The sequence below is a fragment of the Bufo gargarizans genome, chromosome 8 (genome assembly GCF_014858855.1).
Source record: "Bufo gargarizans isolate SCDJY-AF-19 chromosome 8, ASM1485885v1, whole genome shotgun sequence".
In the NCBI taxonomy this organism is placed as follows: Eukaryota; Metazoa; Chordata; class Amphibia; order Anura; family Bufonidae; genus Bufo; species Bufo gargarizans.
In genome coordinates this window covers 9244638-9266738 of record NC_058087.1, presented here as the reverse complement: position 1 = coordinate 9266738, position 22101 = coordinate 9244638, and the positions used below count along the sequence as shown (strand labels likewise).

The 22101-nt window shown below is 42.1% G+C and overlaps 1 protein-coding gene across 1 annotated transcript in view; it reads left to right on the top strand.

The window, feature by feature from the left end:
- LRP1B (LDL receptor related protein 1B) overlaps positions 1–22101 on the top strand; it is a 1294122-nt gene that overhangs the window by 375888 nt on the left and 896133 nt on the right. The window contains 1 exon segment of the mRNA XM_044303104.1: positions 7256–7384. Within this exon segment, the coding sequence (XP_044159039.1) occupies positions 7256–7384 (129 nt within the window).

Genomic DNA, 22101 nt, shown 5'->3' with positions numbered 1-22101 from the left:
TGCCACCGCCTGACCTCAAAACCACACATGCTCTCTGCTGAGGTGCTACTCCTTATTTTGCATAAATTTTCAATACGCTCAATAATCTTGCCATAATATACAATACGTTAAGTAAAGGTGCATTCACATCACCGTTTAGCTTTCCATTCCTCTGATCCATCAGAAGAAGAGAGAGAGAAAAGAAAAACAGGATCCTATAAAAAAAAACTGATCCTGTTGCATCAGTTATACATAGGATTGCATGGGATCCATTTTGCTACAGGATCCAGTATAAAAACGGATCCTGTTGCATCAATTGTCATCTGTTTGAGAAATTTCCGTCTTAGATCCCAGTTTTTTTAGATGGAAACAAAAGTACTAGTGTTGATCGAGCATGCTCGGCCGAACACCACATCGGCTCGTGAATCTCAATGCTCGGCACATGACGGTACTCGGCCGAGTACCGCCTGTGCTCGAGCGCAATGCTCGAGTCTCCTCCACGCACGTTTCTTGGCTGGTACGCACTGTAATGCCGTAGCCATGTTGGCTACTGGCATTACAGTGATTGGCTGGCCAGAACACATCATCGGGTGCTATAAAGCACCCGATGACACGTGTTCGGCTCAGTCTTAGTCAGGGAGATCTAAGCATAGGAAGGGACAGACAGTGTAGGGAGTGTTATTGAAAGATTTCTATTTGAAAAACTTTTCAGAGACCCATAAGTCCTTTTAAAGACTATTGATTGTGACAGCAGCAATATATGTTTGTAGCGCAACCTGCGCTAAATTGCTCAGACTTAGGGAGAGCTGTGCATAGGAAGGGACAGACAGTGTAGGGAGTGTTATTGGAAGATTTTTATAAGAAAAACTTTTCAGAGCCTCAAAAGTCCTTTTAAGGAACATTGTGTCGGACAGCAGCAATATATATTTTTAGCGCATCCTGCTTTAAATAGCGTCTAATAGGCCGCTGCAGACAGTTAAATTTTCCATGCCACATCTTCTGTGTAAAGTGTGTGCAGCCCTAAAATATCAGTGACATCCAGTGTACTTTTTCCGTAGACGGTGTCCGCTTCCGGCAGTGACATTAGCTGCGCCACATCTTCTGTGTAAAGTGTGTGCAGCCCTAAAATATCAGTGACATCCAGTGTACTTTTTCCGTAGACGGTGTCCGCTTCCGGCAGTGACATTAGCTGTGCCACATCTCCAGTGTAACGTGTGCGCATCCAAAAATTATCTGTGACATCCAGTGTACTTTTCCAATAGACGGTGTCCGCTTCTGACAGTGACACTACCAGGGCAACATCTGCAGTGTAACGTGTGCGCTTCAAAAAATGATCTGTGACATACAGTGTACTTTGTCAAAAGACAGTGTCCGCTTCTGACAGTGACACTACCAGGGCCACATCTGCAGTGTAACATTTGCGCTTCAAAAAATTTCTGTGACATACAGTGTACTTTTTCCGTAGACGGTGTCCACTTCTGACAGTGACCTTACCAGGGCAACATCTGCAGTGTAACGTGTGCGCTTCAAAAATTTATCTGTGACATACAGTGTGCTTTTTTGCTTAGACGCTGCGGACAGTGACACAACCGGTGGTACCTCTCCTGTATAATGTTTCCTCATCTCAAACACCTGTGACATTCCCTGTAATTTTTCATTAGCCGCTGGTGACAGCATTGACATTATTTGCGGGATATCTCCTGTGTGACGTCTCCACATCCCAAATACCTTTTTAAATTTGTTTTTGCATACACTTCCAAATCCTATGCTACTGTACATGTGATAGACTTTCAATCATATATAAAATTTAATATGAAGAATGCGAGCAGTAAGGAAAGTGGCCATGATGCTGATGGTGCACGCAGAGGCCGTGGTGCTGGGCGCAGTGAAACTGTGCCTGCTGCCAGAGCACAAGAAAAACCTAGCTTCATGGCCCAGTTTGCAGAGTGGCACAGGACACCACTCTTGAAGTCAGACCAGTGCGACCAGGTGGTGGGTTGGATTGCAGCAGATAATTCTTCCAGTCGGTTAAGCGCCACCCTGTCTTCCACCAAGTCAAGTCTCAGTAGCCAAGAGTCTGCTCAACGCAAACCTCACCCTGATCCTCCTTCCTCCCACCATGGAGAGTCTGGGCAAACAAGTCATCCCACATTCTGAGTTCTTTTCAGTGCAATTCCTTGATTTGGCCCTTTTGCCAAGCACGCTTGAAGAGGGACAGATCTTGTGCCCTGATTCCCAAACCCTTGAGCATCCACAATCACAAGAAAATGTTGGTGGGGAATGGCAATTACTGTTTAATGAGGTGAATGATGATGAGACTCAATGGCATTTACTGTCTCAATAGGTGGATGAAGAGGATGAGACACAGTTGTCAATTACTGAGGTAGTGGCTAGGTAAACAAGTCAGGAGGATGAGCAGAGTGAGGAAGTGGAATAGGAGGTGGTGGACGATGAAGTCACTGACCCAACCTGGGAAGGTTGAAAGCCAAAACGAGGACAGCAGTACAGAGGGGGAGGGATCTGCTGCACCGCAACAGGCTGGAAGAGGCAGTGGAGTGACAAAATGGAGGAGGCGGGCCACACCAAACAGGCCCGCAAATGTTCCACGGAGCACCCCCTTGCGGAAATCTCCCTTGCCAAGGGGTAGGTGTTCTGCAGTATGCCGCTTTTTGGAGGGAAGTGCAGAAGACAAAAGAATAGTAGTTTGCAACTTGTGCCATACAAAAATGAGCCGGAGCGTGAACACCATGTGTCCCGGGAGCGAGTAGTATCCTGGGATGGCACAGGTGCTACCGATGACAAGGATTGTGGGCCCTACGTCCATCAGGGTTTCTGCTAGCCCCCAAGTTAGTGGCTCCAACCCCCACTTCTCCTCCTCCGCCTCCTCTTCCTTTTCTTCCACCTCCGAATTATCCGTGTGCAGCACCAGTCAGTCATCAGTCTGTAGCTGGAAGCAGTGTAGCACTGCAGTGAGGAAGCGGCAACAGGCCGTGTTGAAGCTGATATGCTTACGAGACAAACAGCACACTACCGCAAAGAGCTGTGGCAGAAGAAAAGAGACCAGACAGAGCTGTGGCTCTCGCCACTCAACCTAGAACCAGGCATGGTTGTGTCTGATAATGGCCGTAACTTGGTCGCGGCTTCGGAGCTCGGCAAACTCACACACATGCCATGCCTAGCCCATGTCTTAAACTTAGTGGTTCAGCGGTTTCCCCTACCCCAATTTGTCTGAGATAATAGTGAAGGTGCGCCGCGTGTGTGCACATTTCCGCAAGTCATCGACAGCTTCAGCCAGTTTTTCAACGCTGCAGCAGCCCTGGAAAATGACTTCTCGCTGGCTATTGTGCACGTTAGCATGCACTGGAACTCCACGTTCCACATGTTGGCCAGGCTTTATGAGCAGCAGAGGGCAGTAGGGGAATACCAGCTGAAACATGGTCGTCACCTTTCCAGTTAGCTTCCGCTATTCACAAGTGAGGAGTGGGCATGGATGTTTGACCTCTGTGAGGTTTTAATAAACTTTGAGGAAACACTATTATCAGCGTAGCCATCCTACTGCTGTGTCTTCTCAAACTCTTGCTGAGCACAATTAAGGACGACGCTTTGCATGTGGAAGAGGTGGAAATGGGGGAAGACATTACACAGGGTGATAGTCAGACCACCTTGAGTTTGTATTCTCAGCGGAGGAGCAGGAGACAGTTGCCTCCGCTACAGAGGGTAGTACCCATGGTAGTACCCATCTGTTCAGCGTGGGTGGGCCGAAGAGGAGAAAGAGAATGAGGAGATTTAGAGTGATCCTCCTGATGACAGCAAAATCTTGCCTGTTGGTACTCTGGCACACATGGCTGACTTCATGTTAGGTTGCCTTTCCAGCGACCCACGCGTTATACGCATTTTAGAAAATACGGATTACTGGTTGTTTTACCCTTCTCGACCCCCACTACAAAGAGAACTTCTCATCTCTCATTCCTCCGGTGGAGAGGACTGAGCAAAACAGTACAATACTAGAAGATCCTTGTTGAAAAATTGCTACAAACATTTCCATATGACAAAACTGTCTGCAGAGTCCGTAGTTCCTTGGGCAACCAAGGAGGGGAGACAAGGAGGACAATCACAGCAGTTCCAACAGAGGCAGGGCAACATTCTCCAAAGCCTGGGACAGTTTCCTGACACCTCGCCAGCACCCTCACCCTGATGCACGGCCTATTGTCACAAGGAGGGAAAAATTTTGGAAGATGGTGAAGGAGTACAAAGCAGACCGTTTCAGCAGACTCAATGATCCCTCAGTGCCTTACAACTACTAGGTGTCCAAGCATATAATTTTTTAGAGGGTCAGCTCACTAGCAGGCCCGCACCTAAAATCTTTTACAGGGTCAGTTCACTAGCAGGCTATCGCATATAATATTTTAGAGGATCAGCTCACCTGCAGGCCCTCACCTACAACCTTTTCAAAGGTCAGTTCACTAGCAGGCCCTCGCATTAAAAAAATTTCAGGGTCAACTCACCAGCAGGCCCACACCTAATATTTTTTACAGGGTCAGCTCACTAGCAGGCCCTCACATATAATGTTTTACAAGGTCAGCTCACCAGCAGGCCCTCATATATAATGTTTTACAGGGTCAGCTCACCAGCAGGCCCGCACCTTAAATCTTTTACAGGGTCAGCTCACTAGCAGGTCCTCGCATATAATGTTTTACAAGGTCAGCTCACAGCAGGCCCTCACCTACAATGTTTTACAGGGTCAGCTCACCAGCAGGCCCTCGCATATAATTTTTTAGAGGGTCAGCTCACCAGCAGGCCCACACCTAAAATCTTTTACAGGGTCAGCTCACTAGCAGGCCCTTGCATATAATTTTTTTAAATATAGCATAGAAAGTTGATAGGCCAGACATCCGAATGGATTGTCGTCATCACAGGGATGTGCGATCGGCCCTTAGGTTATCTAGAGTCACCAAAGCAGCAGCAGGCTCTCATCCATAATGTTTTAGATGGTCAAATCAGCAGGCCCTTGCTCCAAATGTTTTTGAGGGTCACCAGCAGGCCATCAATCATAATTTTTCAAGGCTGTGTATGATGCCCTCCTTTATGTGTAACAAAGTGTGTATTGGAGTGCCGGTTCCTTGTAATTTCTGGCAGCCATTTCACTTAGTGCATAGGCTTTATGAGTGTAGGAGTCCCACTACATGAACAATTGTACCACAATGTGAATGATGCCCTCCTTTATGTGATATACAGGTTGTATCGGAGTGCCTCTTCGGTATAATTTTTGGCAGCACTTGTACTTTATATACCAAGTAAATATACAGGAAAGAATGTTTCCTAAAAATTTTGTTCTCTTAAATCGATATTTCCTTCGGTTTGTGCTTATTATTGTCAGTCTGTAAAAGTGGCGTACTACTCGGACAACATCATTCCCAGCAGCGACCTGGGAGTCCAAGATGCATCCAGACATCCTCCCCATGCTGTTCTAGAACCATTTCGGTGGTGTTTCCATCAATTTCTGACCTTTTACTATGAACCAGGCACCCTCCCCTCTTCAGAGCAGGGGGTGCCTGTTGAATGCTCGGGTTCTCCCATTGACATCCCGATGTGTTCAGCCAGAGAATCCGAACACCCGAGCACTTTGGTGCTCAATTACCACAAAAAAGGACTGCATGCAGGACTTTTTTTTTCCCATCTAAAAAATGGATCTCAGATGGAAATGGCTCAAATGGATAACAACTGATGCACCAGGATCCATATATTTTTTTATAGGATCCTGTTTTTTTTTTTTCTCTCTCTCTCTTTTTCTGATGTGAATGCTCCCTAACACAAATATGATGCACTGAAATGTCAAATTACGGATCTATCTCACAAATGTATTGCAATACCGTATACCTCTATCTGGTTGTCATCCTGAAAAACGGATCCAGTATTTATCTTTTTCACATTTTTAAAGGTCTGCTTTTCCCTGAACACTTAGGACCGGATCCGGCATTAATGCATTTCAATGTAAAATAAAATCCGGCATTCCGGCAAGTGTTCCAGAATTTTGGACGGAGAAAATGCCGCAGCATGCAAACAGTGACTGAACTGAAGACATCCTGATGCATACTGAACAGATTGCTCTCCATTCAGAATGCATTAAGATAAAACTGATCAGTTTTGCTTTCGCTGATCAACCCTAAAGTATACTCAATTATATCTTATGCTCTCCATACACTTTCAATATAGTACGCCTATAGAGACCCACACACAAAATGGCATTCTTTGATGTTCTCAGCAAAAGGACCTTTCTGAATCCTGCCCCTATCAGGCTTATTAGGCTGTCTGCATCCCTCTGAGCCAACCCTTCTCCCCACTTCCTCCCAGTATCATGTGATCCTCCATCTTCTTCCTCCCTCCTGGTTTTCCCCACCAATTCTAACGTTAAAATGGTGTTGGGCACTATTTTTACATTATTCGTTCAAAATAAATCAACAAAACTTTGGATTCCTTTGGCGGACAAATTTTTCTGAAATTCATAATGAATCCAATTACCTAAGAATCAATTTGCTCATCTCTAGTCTGGTGGTTTGGGTTGGGATCTCTATCATTTTGACTTGAAAAATACTGCTTCAGACATAGATTTGCTTTTCTAGTGCAGGAATACCAGCAGATGCTCCAAATGTATTAAATAGATGTATTTAGAAGAAGACCTGTCTTAATTGTTCTTCCACCATGTTGTTTTAAATCCGGTATTCAGTGGAAAAAAATAAATCTTATTTTTTCTCTATAGTAAATAAAGGTGCATTTTTTGCGACACAGATCTCAAAATCTCCTGCATAGACAGTGTTAAATTGTGCAATTTTGCCTGCCTGCAGTCACCACTAGAGGGAGCTTAAAGGTTTACTGCTTATATCATATTTTTTTTTTATGTTACTGAGAACACAAAGCATGTAATAAACTCATAAGTTCCCCCTAGTGGTGGCCACTGTGTTCCATTTACAAACAAATTAAAAGTTTAGATTAAAAAAAAGGTGGATACATGAACATGTAAATATTTTGGTGCTATTCTATTTAATGATACATAAATTACACAATGTTTTATTCTACTAGCTTATTTTTAGGTGTATTTTCCTATAAAATATATTGGATTCATAAGAAAGAATAAACATCAGTCTACCATGTGCATATGTCTTTATCGTTATTATTAGATTATTTATTATCTGATTTGACTGTAAATAATTGGGCTCTCCCTTTGTAAGAATAATGCGGAGAATGGATGATTAATCTCCTTCCGTCCTGTCTCTTTCAGATGTAGATGAGTGCACATTGTACGGATCCTGCAGTCAGACCTGTAGAAATACACAGGGGTCCTACGCTTGCAGCTGTGTAGAGGGGTATATCATGCAGTCTGACAACAGATCTTGCAAAGCAAAAAATGGTAAGTTCTACTAACCGGGTGCAATAAAAGATCTTGAATATTCTATGTCCAATATGTTGTTTCTTACATGCAGAATTATAGTATTCTTATATGAATATAATAAAGTCTACATATAAAATACAGGTAGACAGAAGAAACTATATCTGACTTTATTCATATTGGAATCTATCTATCTAATATATATCTATCTGTCTATCAATCATCTATCTGTTTATCTATCTTTAAAGATGTAGCAAACATTAACTTCATACTTAACGCGTTAAAGGGGTTGGGCCACTAATATAAACAGATAAATCGCCGTTATATAAATTTTCCAACTGCCTTACTCTAAAGTTATTAGACTCCCATTGCACCCTGTGGCAAATCTGTCTTCATATTCAGTTGCTGTAGGTTACGTCCTGCATTGGAGCCTTGTAATGTAGGACGCAGGAGGCGTCATTGCTAAGAACAAGGGATGTGGTTAGTGTCACATGATCTGCTGATGTCGGGAGGCATCTCACTGCCCTAAGGAATGATGGGATAGCAGATACATGAGAAACCAGGAAGTAGGGGGGGTAAGAGAAAACTGCAAATGAGGTAAATATGGTAGAAAAAAAAAAGACTATTAAAAGGGGAAATGAAAGCTAAAGTAATTGATGAGAATACACTTTATAGTGAAAATCGTTACACATCCCCTTTACATACACTGCTGTAGAAAACTTTAAATACCTTTGAAAATTTGAAGTTAAAGTTTGCTGGAATTGTGTTTTTAACAACTTGTGTGAAGCTAATGTTTACTATATCTATACCTACTAATCTCAATTGTTAACTGATATGGGAATATACTAGACATTAGTTTTTTGCATTTGGTGATTGACCTTGGTCTTCTATCACTACTTGTAAATGTTGCCTCCAAGACTTTTCTCCTGCTGCACCTACAGCATTTTCAGGAATACACTGCCTTTGACTTTAAGGCTACTTTCACACTAGCGTTCGGGTTTCCGTTCGTGAGCTCCGTTTGAAGGAGCTCACGAGCGGACCCGAACGCAGCCGTCCAGCCCTGATGCAGTCTGAATGGAGGCGGATCCGCTCAGACTGCATCAGTCTGGCGGCGTTCAGCCTCCGCTCCGCTCGCCTCCGCACGGACAGGCGGACAGCTGAACGCTGCTTGCAGCGTTCGGGTGTCCGCCTGGCCGTGCGGAGGCGTGCGGATCCGTCCAGACTTACAATGTAAGTCAATGGGGACGGATCCGTTTGAAGATGCCACAATGTGGCTCAATCTTCAAGCGGATCCGTCCCCCATTGACTTTACATTGAAAGTCTGGACGGATCCGTCCCAGGCTATTTTCACACTTAGCTTTTTTTAGCTAATATAATGCAGACGGATCCGTTCTGAACGGAGCCTCCGTCTGCATTATTATGGGCGGATCCGTTCAGAACGGATCCGCCCGAACGCTAGTGTGAAAGTAGCCTAACCCAAGACTTAGAAAATAAAGATCCCACTTCAGGATTACTCAGATAGATAAATAGATAGATAGATAGATATAGGATAGATAGATAGATAGATATAGGATAGATAGATACAATAGATAGGAGATAGATAGATAGATAGATAGATAGATATATTTGAAAAAAGACGGCAGCACTCCAAACTTTGGTGAAAAAAATGGATGTTTTATTACCCAAACCATTTTTTGTCACTAAAGTTTAGAAGGCTGCCATCTTTTTTTCAAATATATCTACATAGGACCTTGGTCTCAGGTCCCGGGAAGGATTTTCCACCCAATATTATTGTGTGCTGCTTTTTCTTTTTCTTTTTTTTTTTTAGATAGATAGATTTGTAGATAGACATATACCAATAGAGTACTTTTTATTTGCCTGGCTCGATGACATGATGACATAACACAATGTGATATCAGTGGTATTCCATAGAACAGCAACATTCTTTTACTTTAATGGGAAATTTTGACTAGAGAATTGCTGCTTTAATCTTTTAATGCTGCAGTTATCCAGTTTGTACGTAGCCCAAAATGACAAATTCAGTTCTGCTACATTTGCCTCCAAGCTTGAATTTCCTTTGAGAATTGTTTTGATTGACGGGTGTTCGGCGTTAAATATGCTAAACTATGTGAGCAAGTTGTTCCAGTGAAAATGTTACTGATACGAAACCTACATGTATTTCAGGCAGCAGATGGAGGGATGGACGTAAATCTTCCAATATATTTAAATATAGAAATGCTTACCTGAACATTACATTCATATTCCATTTAAATAAGTGATTAGCTGCGGTTCAACAGTTTTACACCGTAATAGCTTTACTTTCCTGATATACATTACAGTTCAATTAAAATATGCCTTCAATAGACATATTTAATTAAACATCTCAGCTGTGTCAAGGATTTGGGTTGATAAATTAACTTGACCTCTTTTTCTTTGACATTGTATTTTGTTCAGACGTTTTATGCCTAGAAATTTGCTTTATACCATTGATACCATATTGACACTATTTGATGACCGATAATAAACTACATTAGATCCCAGATAGGACATTCATAATCTGTCAGATGCTGAATTTAGATTTCACTATAATGAAGTCAGTAAACAACTCAGTGGCTTCCATGGGATAATGTCGTGAGCATGCTCTATGACATGTCAGATGGTATTATTACATTGATGCTATTGATATTATTGGTTGCTTGATTTTTAACCGGTTTATGTTGGAAATTCCTATGGATTTTGTAGATCCAGGAAGTTCAAGATTTCTCAGATGTTGAATTTTATGTTCACAATAAAGTAAGAAAACTCCTATGGTTTGGTGTTTGGAGCATGCTATGGGACATGTCAGAGGGAATTATGACATTGATGCTATTGATGTTCTTTGGTGATTGATTCTCAGCTGGTTTCTGATGGACAGTCTTGTGGATTTTGCAGATTGAAAGTTCATGATCTGTTGGATGCAGAATTTTGTGTTTACAATAAAAAAGTGAGAAAACAACTCAATGACTGCTATGGTTTAGTGTTGTGATTAGAATCAAGCTTGGGACCATAGATCCAAAGTCGATTCGTTTTAACACTTTGTTTTAATGCTGTACGGAGACCATGTATTGCTTCTGTGAAGGCAAAATTCGCTTCACCCAAAGTCGCGCAATACTTCGGTGAATGAATGTGGTACTCAGTTCTGCATCTTTACAAGCATTTCAAATGAGCAAACCAAAGTTGGGTTTGATACCGAGGACCAGCCGGTACCAAACATGACCTCAGATTTCGAATATGAAATGTTTTTAAAGATGTAGAACTGAATACCAAATTCATTCACCAAAGTCTCATGAGACTTCAGGTGAAACTCCACTGAGACTCTACTGAGGCAATACATTTTAAGGCAGTACGGAGACAGATCTCTGTACAGCATTAAAAGAAAGTGTTAGAACAAATTGACTTTGTATCTATGATCAAAAGCTCGGTTCACAACATTAGTTGTGAGCATGCTCGCTAACTTGAGGGAAATTATAGCATTGATGCTGTTAGATACCTAGCTGGTTTTGGTTGAAAAGTCCCTTCGATTTGATATGAGATTTCCGATATATCATATATTGAACTTTGTGTTCACAATAAAGAAGTCAGAAAACAAATCATTGACTTCTGCGGGATTTCATTGTGAACATGCTCTGTGACATATCAGGGAGAATTGTGACATAGCCAAAGTTAACAATATTTAATGAGTGATGCTCAATTGGTTTATGATGGAAAGTTTTTTGAATATTATAGATAAGAAGCTCACGTTCTGTCAGATTCTGAACTTTATCTTCACAATAAAGCTGTCACAAAACAACTTTATGACTTCTATGGGAGAGTGTTGTGAGCATGCTCTGTGACTGGTAAGGGAAAAGAGGGAGAAGCTATACTTTTTCCATCATGATCTGGTTTTCAATGAGATCATATATTTCATTGTGCTCTTGCCCTTGTTGTTATGAGATGACTGATGATGTATTTTCTCAGTGTACACAGCAAGGTTAAAAAGCAATAAAGTGAGTGTGCAACAACCAAAGTGAAAGCTGGGTGCCACAACTTTTGTTCTTTGACCTCAAAATGAGATATACAATAATATCATATAATAGAAGAACCCTTATAATAAAATTGCATCCACCTAGTTAAAGAATACAGTATAAGAAGCTTTATCACTCAAGCTACATTTTTTTAAGGTAGGTAAGATAGATATAGATAGATAGATAGATAGATAGATAGATAAATCAGTGCCTTGATAAATGTATACTGCAGAGCTGTAGCCCCTATTATTATTCAGGGCCATACAAAGCCAATTACATTTACAATGAAGCTTGATTTATACTTTATACAATGTTTCCCCAATCGCCAGGATGTGGCTCAGTGTTTTCTCACAGGTAACCAGCCTTGCCAAAGATTATTTTTCCAGGTACTGTATGGCTTTGAACTATTTGAAGGTAAAAACCAGCCATCATAAAATTATATTTGTTTATGGATAGACAGACAGATAGATATGAGCTACAGTAGATAGATAGAGAGCTAATTAGCCCATAAACATTTATATGAAGTATCTTGGGTCAATCCTCTCCCACTTTTAGACCTCCTACCTTCTTTATTTTGGCATCACTCCTCTTTATATGCAATGGACAGCTCTCGTGCATGGTGAAGGGCTAACCATGGTTAGCATCTAAGGCAGAAAAACGGAACCACTGATGAGTATGAAACACAAGAACTAAACAGTCCATATTATGTAAAAATTCTATCTTTAGAGGCTGAGGGAATATTATTGAAATGGTAAAAATTCTTGTCATATACAGTTAAGAAATTGAACAAAACAAAGGCTTTGAATTTGTGATTCATTTGTGATTCATCTCCTATAATAATGAACACTAAAGGCATATGTGGCTTGAAATATATTTGGAAAGGAGTTTTTTTTTTACAAAATTTGAAAAGTGAAGACTTTCCTCTGTCTCTGAGTCTTTAAATCTGGAGAATTCTGATGTTATATCCTCCACAAAGATCATAAAATCTGTATACCCCTATGACTTGAAAGGGACATGCTTTACACAAAAGTGTAACAAGAAGGAATCAGTATGTAACATTTCAGACATTATTTTTTTATTTGACTTACATGAAATTACTGTAGGATTCATGGGTGCATGAGACTACAGTGTTTTCTAGAAGCCATTGGGTGGGTGGCGGGGATACTGGTTCTCCAGATGGAGATTCAGCTAGGAGTCTTACAAGCAGTGCTTCCTCAGAAAAGTATTCAAATTAGCTCTCCTCCAGAAGGAATAAAACTGTCTCTACATGGTACGTCAATGTCCAATGCATTGAAACATGACTAGGAAATTAAGCCAAGCCAGAGACACCCATCTGTGGACAGATGGTTCCAACTAGAGCCCCCACTCCCTAGAACAGGTCCTATGAATATGCTATTTTGTACTCTGCCTTGTACTGAAAAGGAATAAGAACCCAAAAAACCTGTGCACAGGGGGTGCCTCTGTTTGTGCTGAAACCCCAAATCATGTTTCAAGGCTCTTTAATTTGTTTGACATTGACTTAAATAGTAGATAAATACTGCATAGATGGCACTAGAGAAGCATTTATATTTTGTCTGGAGTACTCATTTACATATATATAATTAGAGAACCACAAAAAGGTCTTTAGACTTTATTTCTAGACTATAAAAATTGCAGGACTACCCACTGGGCCTATTTTTGAGCTGCATTAAATGGGCACATTTTAGGATCCATCTCCTGGTCCAGTACCAGCCCACATCCGTACCTTAACCACATTTTGAAAACCACAGGGTTTCATGATTATCTAAGCTTGGTTTATTAAAACTGTGATCCAAAAAACATGGGATAAAATGGTGGTGGCCTTAAAGGGGTTGTCCACCTTTGGTGTGTGTATATGTGGGGGAGGGGGGAAGGGAGTAGGCAAACTGCCACTTCATGGCCTACCAGCAAAGGAAAGCATACTTACCTGCTCCCTGATGCTGGGTCATGGCTCCTTTGCTCCCTGGACTCGGCTGCCTCACTCAGGTTCCCTACTGTCAACATCTACTTTGTTACCTCTGCAGCCAATAGGTGATCTGTTCCCCTTGCATAAAGTGACTGACATGACACAAGAGGAGCAGTTCAGGAGGAGCTGCAGAGGTGTCAAAGCAGATGTTGATAGTAGGGAACCTGAATGAGGCAGCCGAGGCCAGGGAGCAAAGGAGCCAAGACCCAGCATCTGGGAGCAGGTAAGTATGCTTTCCTTTAAAGGTCTGCCCAGGAGGGGGATTCTGCCAACCCTCTCACCCAAAAAGGTTCCAACCCCTTTAAAATGGGACCTAAAATGAGTCGCCAACCAATGTAAGCTTACAGTATATGATCAAGGCCTTCATTCTTAATGTAAACTATTCACTATTTTCAGATCAATGATACATCTGTACTTCTTGAAATTTATTTTGTGTCTGATTCATTGAATTTTTCAATAAATTTGATTTGTGTCTGAATCAATTTTACCAGAATCAAAATTTCTGCAATTGCCCTAAAAATTTGCATATGACACTCTGAAGTGTCCTAGAACTCATATTTTTTCTGTCTTGTCTTTCTCTCTTTTTGAAAAAAATAAATGTTTTCAAATTTTTACTCTCTCTCTCACCCCTTTTTTATGTTCTTTATTTGGGAAAATGCACTTATCCCTAATGATAAGCCTTGGTCTTTATGGATATAGGCCATATTTGATTAATCTTTGAAGTTGTTTTCATCCTGTACTGAACTTATATAGTGCCAACATATTGCACAGCTGTGTACGGAGATCCCTATTCCCTATGGAGGACTCACAATCTAAAATCCAAAATAAACCTATCAGTAACGATTCAGAGTGAAGGACAAAACCCACGCAAACCTGGGGAGAACAAACTTCATGTAGATGTTGCCCTTGTTTGGATTCATATTCAGGATCTCTTGGCTGCAAAGAAACAGTGCTAACCCTACACCACAAGCGTATGGATCTGGACTCTATAGATCTTAGGGGTACCTGTCTTCATTCTGGACCTCGTTTAGGGTTTGAGTTTATCCAATGATCCTCTTGGATTGATTTAGCTTTGTGCATAATGATGCATATTTTTTTTTTCTCCTATTACTGGTTCTTCCAAAGATGTAATATCCGGGACAGCTTCCAAGATGATATTTTAAGAATGCTGGGAAGTAGACACTGTTGGCTATAATCAGTCTTTACATTTTGTCACTGTCAGTAGAAAAATGTTGTCTTACCACATGCTGAAGAATACATATATTGTGACAATAACATATATCCTTTCTTTGATTTTACATTAGATTTTTTTCCCCTAAACTTATTATATTAAAAAGCATTGAATACAAATGTTGAACAGGCAGCGTATTAATCTCACGCTCATCAATGGGGTGTTTGCTTTGCTTTTTTAAATTTATCAGGATTTGTCTTAGCATCCTCCCAACAGTGAAAGTTTGAAATCTTTTCATATCAGTCTCAAAGCTGTGTTGCCTGAGGTTACATGGCAGCTTTATATTGCTGGAAATAAAAGTGGAGTGTGCAATCTACCAAAATAGCCAACGGGTACACAATAGCGTACAGTATGTCCTTGAATCAAGACAATTCCTGTCATATTCATGCATTCTGGAGCATTTCTAGCCATGATAAACTCAGCCTCCAGAAATATGTGTGTGCAGTACTCATGGAATAACTACAAACATATGTACAATAGGTTATTTTTCTTGGTATCAACTTTTTGTAGTGTTAGTAACCATAAGAAAACACATTGGGGCAGATTTACCAACCTAAGATTTTGACACTGTTAACATAGACTATACAGTTTAAAGATGCACCTAATTTATCTCATTGGCTCAGGTGGGAATATAAATTTGGTGAATCTTTAAATCATTTACATCATTTATAGCCTGGTTTACTTTGCACCAAAATATCTGTGCTATTTTGTGCATATTGGTGCATTTTAGACCCCTTTCCCATTAAACTCCAACTATTTCCAGCAAAACTATACCTCCTCACTGAGCAAGATGCAAAAACCCTTAAAAGTGTTTTTTTGCTAATGATATATCCACTGGATAGGTCATCAGAATATGATTGTGGGGGTCCTACACCCAGAACCCCTGCTGATCAGCTGTTTGAGAAAGCACCGGTGTTCGCATCTTACCAAGCACAGCACCGTACATCGTATGCCTAGGAAAAGCTGGAGAAGGCCACGGCACTACTGTGAGCACCACTGTCTTCTCAAAAAGCCAATTGAGGGGGTCCAGGGTGCCAGATCCCTACCAATCAGATACTGATGACCTATCAAGAGGTCAAAGCATGTAGGACAGTTTCTTTTGTTTGTTTTTGCAAAAAAACCTGGTGCATTTAGGTCAGTAAATTTCCCCCAGTGTGCACTCAGAAAGGCAGGGGTACAGCTAGAGGTGCTTAAGATGTGCCCCATGTGTTGGTCGATGAAGGGGGGAAGGGATCAACAACGCGTTCTGTCTTAGCCTGGGTATTTAGTTACAGAGCTAGGACAAAACCCTAAATCTTTGCCTTGGTAAAACAATAATTTGGATAAAAATAAAAATAAAATCTTTGTAGTGGATCTAGTATCTTTCAAAACGAAATCCATCAAATAGCCTTCAGCTCAGTTGAAGATCGTCACTTTTTGGTTGTTGATCAAGCATGAAGTTAAGTGTGCATTCTCCAACTGCTGAAAGAATGCATGCAATCCCAAAAGTAAATATCGGCACTTCGAGAATTCGTGAAGATCTAGAACATAGTGCTATATCTTTGGAATCGCGAACATTCTAGATTTTTTTTTCATCAGTACCCTCATTGCTTCTTGCTTGTGGGCCAATGAGAAGGCTGTAATATCTTTGTCTGAGCTTAGCAACATCCCTAGCAACCAATAGGAAAGTTGACTACCCCTTACTATATACGAACCTCCCCAGCAGCCATTTTCTGCAGTTTTTTGCAGTTCTGAGAAAAACAGTAGCGTCATTTCTGTGCTCTGTGCTTTGCAGACTCATCTGGATCCTATTCCTTATCCAATTACATTAGATAGTTAGTTAGCTCATATATACAGTATAATACAGATAGTCAGTGTAGGTTAGATAGTGATATAGTGTAGCTAATCCTGGTTCCAGTGCAGGGTGTTAGGTAGTGTGATAGGAATTACTGTGCTGTGATAAGGATTAGTGTCTTTCTTTGAAAAAAATATGTGCGCCATTAGTGCCTATTTGCACAATTGTGAATATATTGGAGCACTATATCTGCATATAAAGCTGTTGTTCTGCCATGCATGTGAAATGTACTCAAAAACAATGCTGTAATGTAAAATTACTTTCAGTGATCAGGAGTTCTTCCTCACAGTCACGAAAGTTGCTTCCAATCATTTTCTTCAGTTTAAGGAAACTTCTAGCAGCTTAGAAAATGTAGCAAAAGTGATTCATGCCTGTATTGCGCGAGCAATACGTGCATATTACATTGCTGATTTTCGTAGTCATGAAAATAATGACTGGAGATCACAAATTCTAGAATTTGCTAATTTATAGGGAATATTAGGCCAAAAATTTGCGAAATATCGCAAAAACTAATATTGCCGATGCTGCGTATCACTAAAAGTAAATACAATAAAGCACAAATACCCAAAAACTCACCCATTGTTTTCTTTTACAAGTACTGATTATTGGGATTTCCATAAAGATGACCTCTCACTTCTGCTGACTACTAACTACTTGCATTTCCCATGTAATAATATTTCTGGTGTTACCAGTTGGGGTTGTTGGCTCTGCATAGTCTGATCCTGGAAGCAATGAATGGCTAGTGTCAGGCTGTGTGGGGACACCCTCTTCCCCCTTCCCAACTGGTAACCAAGATGGACTTGCATTGCACTGCTGGCAGTTCATTCATAAAATTCTAGAAGGAGTAACAGAGAAATGCACAACATAAAGTCATATGAAGTGATACTCCAGAATTGTTATTACACAATGAATAAAAGTAGCTACTAAGGGTAGGATTCCATCGCCGGAACTGCCTGCCGGATCCGTCAAAATGTATGCAAACTGATGGCATTTGTTAGATGGATCTGGATCCTAATCCGTATGACAAATGCATTGAAATACCGGATCCGTCTCTCGAAAAACAGATCCGGCATTTATTTTTTTAATTTTTTGCGTTCTGAGCATGCGCAGACCGTAATGCCGGATCCGTTTTGCCGGAACACTCGGGGACGGATCTGGCATTAATACATTTCAATGGGAAAAAAATGTCGATTCCGGCATTCCAGCTATTGTTCCGGCTATTTTGGACAAAGATAACATTGCAGCATGCTGCGGTATTATCTCTGTCCTGAAAAGTCAAAAAGACTGAACTGAAGACAATCTGATGCATCCTGAACGGATTTCTCTCCATTCAGAATGCATTAGGATGAAACTGATCAGCTCTTTTCCGGTATTGAGCCCTTAGGACGGAACTCAGTGCCGGAAAAGAATAACGCTAGTTTGAAAGTACCCTTAAACAAAGATGTCAGGAGAGGTAACAGCTCCTCTTTAAAAGTAAAGTGAATGTCATACTATGAAAACAATTTAGTTTTTTTTCTGACTTAAATATCTTGCTTAATTATTTCTTAATACAACTATATTTCCTTCAGAGCTACAAGGCTTCAAATACCCTGGAGAGACTTGGCATGACGATCTCTCAAAAGTGTAAATTTGTTCAGGTTAAATAATTGATTTGTACGTATCGATTCACTCATCCCTGAGATAGATAGATAGACAGGCCCTGGTGCAAAAGTTCAGCTTGGGCCCCCCTTTCCTCAGTGCTTTGTGGCAAGGGGCAGGGGTGCACCTAGCCTTTCTGCTGACTGAGGCAAAAATTGAAATGGAACCCCTCTCCCCCTTGCCAAATTCTCAACCTAATTAATAAAAAGGGCAGTAGTAAAATGTAACTTTTAATATTATACCTTTAAAATGTAAAGGCCCACAATTCTATTCATAGACACCACCACTAAATGGGCCAGTACCACCGGCAGTCCCTACCATAGAGGTGTGTTAAAACCTAAGAAGGGTAAACCAACATACAAAAAGGCATACACTTCTTACCAGAAAACGTGTACAGGTAGGGCTTGTTCCCATCCCCACAGATGAGCGGTGGGAATTCTGCTGTATTCCACCAACTGGGACCACACCGATATCTCGCCGTCTGGTCCGTATACAGTATGTGTGTATAATGTTGCAGAAAGAGCAAAAGGGTAGAGTCCTACCACTAATAATAAAGGGTGCAATGAAACCTACATATAAGTGCTCAAATAAATAGATATATGTGTCCCTACGCGTTTCATCTATTTTTTAGCCCCAGATTCATCAGGGGACACGGGACTAGTGCTACCTACAAAACAAACAACAAAGAAAATATATATATTTATGCTTATTAACCTATATGTACATTTAAAATTAGGGGTAATTGGATAGCCCATTATCACCATTCAGGGCATCCAATACACCACTCACTTACATCTATATGGGCTGGTTAGTCCCCAATGTAGCCGTCCTGGAAGATGTATGGTAGCACCTCCGGATCTATTACCCCTTAAAATATGAGGGTACTGTTGCATGGGTTCACACCATTAGCGATGTATGGCGTCCCCTATTGCATGTGGCCTCTTAGCAACTGTGCGCCACGGCGCACGTCCTTTTGAACTGAAATTATCGGCTCCCAATGGGTGCTGACGTCATCATGCACTGCCCGTGTGTCACCACGTCATTGCACACACAGGGAGCATCATGTGGGTACGCTAGTCACGCCCAAAGGGCGGGGACAAGGGCTGGCAGGTCCTGAAAGATACCCCCAGTATCCAGGTCCTTGAAGGTCAGTAAAACACTGGTAGCGTAAGGGTGAAATAAAAAGGCGTGACATTGTTATTACCATAGTATATTACACCAACCTATGGCAAATGACTAATTAAAGGGGACTAGATACTAGGAAGTCCTTAATAGGATCCTGTCCAAATGGACATAAATACCAATAGATATTCTCAACCTAACCCCTTCCCTCCAGCCCTACTGTTAAAGACATACTTGGAGAACATTACATACAGCACTACAAAACATATAGCGTAATACAGCGTCACATAACTCTTACATCCAGTGAGATCTCCTCTGAGGTAAATATTCTCTTTCCTCATCTTCTCCTTTCAGACCAGACCGCCATGATGATTTCTTACACCTGTGTCTCATCTTTGCAGAGTTTGACAAACAGACATCTTAGTTTCCTAATTTTTCATCATCCTCCCAACTTCTTAACACCTCATCCTTCTACCACCAATACTGTGCCCACTGTGCTCCCCAATACTATACTACAGAAACTGTCCTCCTGAAAATAATAGTAGCAAACAGGCAGTGCCCACTTCAATGATTATCGGCACACAGTTTCCTAAAAAATAACTGTGCCCAGAAAATAATGTCCCTGACACTAATAGTGCCTTAAACATAAAGTCCCCCAAAAATAGTTGTGCTAATCAGATACTGTGCCAGGTTTCCCCCCCCCCCCACAGCAATAGTGCTCCCCAAAGTCCCACCAATAGTAGTAATTATCTGCATATTCTCAACAGTGCCCCCAATAGTAATAGTGTCCCCATTGTGCCCATACTAGTAATCATGTTCCGCATAGCCCCCCAGTAGTAATAATAATTCTTCTTATAATGTGTGCCTCAAATCAGTCCCCATTAGCAGACCTCAGATCAGACCCAAAATAAATAAATAAACTTACCTCTCCTGCTCTGCTGCTCCTCTCCAGGTCTGGTGTCCTCTCCTGCAGTCCCTGCTTGCTGATCTTCTCTGGGCCCATGCTGCAGTGTCACCTGACTGCGTACAGCGCCAGGTCATAGCTGTACGTCCTGATCCTGTACATAGCCTGGACACAGCAGCGCAGCCCGAAGAAGACCAGGGAGGAAGGTTGAGTACAGCACTTGCAGCTCACTACTATTCGCGTTCTTATAAAATGAAATATACTATAATTGGCAGTGCGCTTTCTGGCAAGGGAGGCTCTGTGGGCCCCCTGCATATAGGTCCAGTCGTAATTGCGACCGCTGCGACCCCTATATCTACACCACTGTATAGATAGATGATATATAGATTATAGATATATAGAGAAATGGATAGACAAAGAAAGAGATAGATAGATAGATACATAGATAGATAGATAGATAGATATGAGATAGATAGATAAGTAGATAGATAGATATGAGATAGATAGATAGATAGATAGATAGATAGATAGATAGATAGATAGAAAGAAGATAGATATAAGATAGATAGATAGATAGATATGAGATAGATAGATATAAGATAGATAGATAGATATGAGATAGATAGATATAAGATAGATATATAGATAGATATGAGCAGGGCTTTTTTTCTGGCGGAACGCCCCGCAACGGTGTTCCGCCACCTATTTTCTCCGACTCGCCCCGCCCCCCTTTAGTTACTGGGCCCAGCCGGCCCGCTGCTTAGGCTGCGCCACTGCTTACTTAGACAGTTTACAATCATGATTGCTTGCCTCTCAGTCCCTGGCCCTGCAGCCTCCGGCACCTCCGGCTCTCCAGCTCCCGCCTAGTTCCCACCCACCACTGACAGCGACGGAGAAAGTGAGAGCGCCGAGGAGACGCCGATTCTACAGTGGCCCCAAACCCCGCCCCCAGGCCGACTCCATTGCAGCCTGTCTGCGGCCCCAGACCCGGGCGGAAGTTTAGTGTCGTGGGGTGTCGGCACGAGCAGGAGGCAGAGCGGCACCAGGCAGGAAAAGGAAAAAGGTAATTTTTCATTTATTTAATTCTTAAATTAAAAAAGATTGAATTGGCCAACTAGGGGAACAGGAACAAGAAAGGAAGGGGCCAGGCCAGGCCGCACCGCCCATGTGTGGACTAGGGCAGCGGCGGCCACGGGCACTGGCAGCCTGGCTGTCACGACCGTCACTGGCAATGGCATGGTGGCACTAGGCAAGGCAGGCACTGGCACACTACTTGGGGCGGCGGACACCCCTTGTGCCACTGCCTGCCTTGCCTGCCAGTGCCCTAGTCCACACATGGCCGGCGCAGCGGGCCCCATCCTTCCCCCAAGTAGTGTGCCACTGTCTGCCAGTGCCTTAGTCCACACATGGCCGGCGCAGCCGGGCCCCATACTAAGTTCCCCCAAGTTGGGGGAACTTAAGATGGGGCCCGGCTGTGCCAGCCATGTGTGGCAACTGCCAACTAGTGTCACTGGCAGGTAAGAAAGGCACACTACTTGAGGGAAGGATGGGGCCAGGCTGCGCCGGTGTTGTAAAATTTTAACCGAACTATAACATTTTCCTATCCCCGCCACGTGACTTCCAGTTCGCACGCCCCTACGCGCAGGGACACAGCGCGTGCACCCAACATGCGCCCTCAGGGGTAAGGAGATTTCACGGTCTTTCTACTTGTGAAATCTCCATCCTGCCCTGTGCAGGGAGGATAATAAGATTTTAAGTTATTATCCTCCTTGCACATGGCGAGATGGAGATTTCACAAGTACAAAGACCGTGAAATCTCCATACCCCTGAGGAGTGGGGTTTACACAAGAGGAAGGGGGGTTCTCTAAAGGGGCGATTTTAGGGGGCGGTCCTAGGGGGGTGGCCAGGGGGTGGCCAGGGGGTGGCCAGGGGGTGAGTTCCACCACCTTTTCTCTGAGAAAAAAAAGCCCTAGATATGAGAT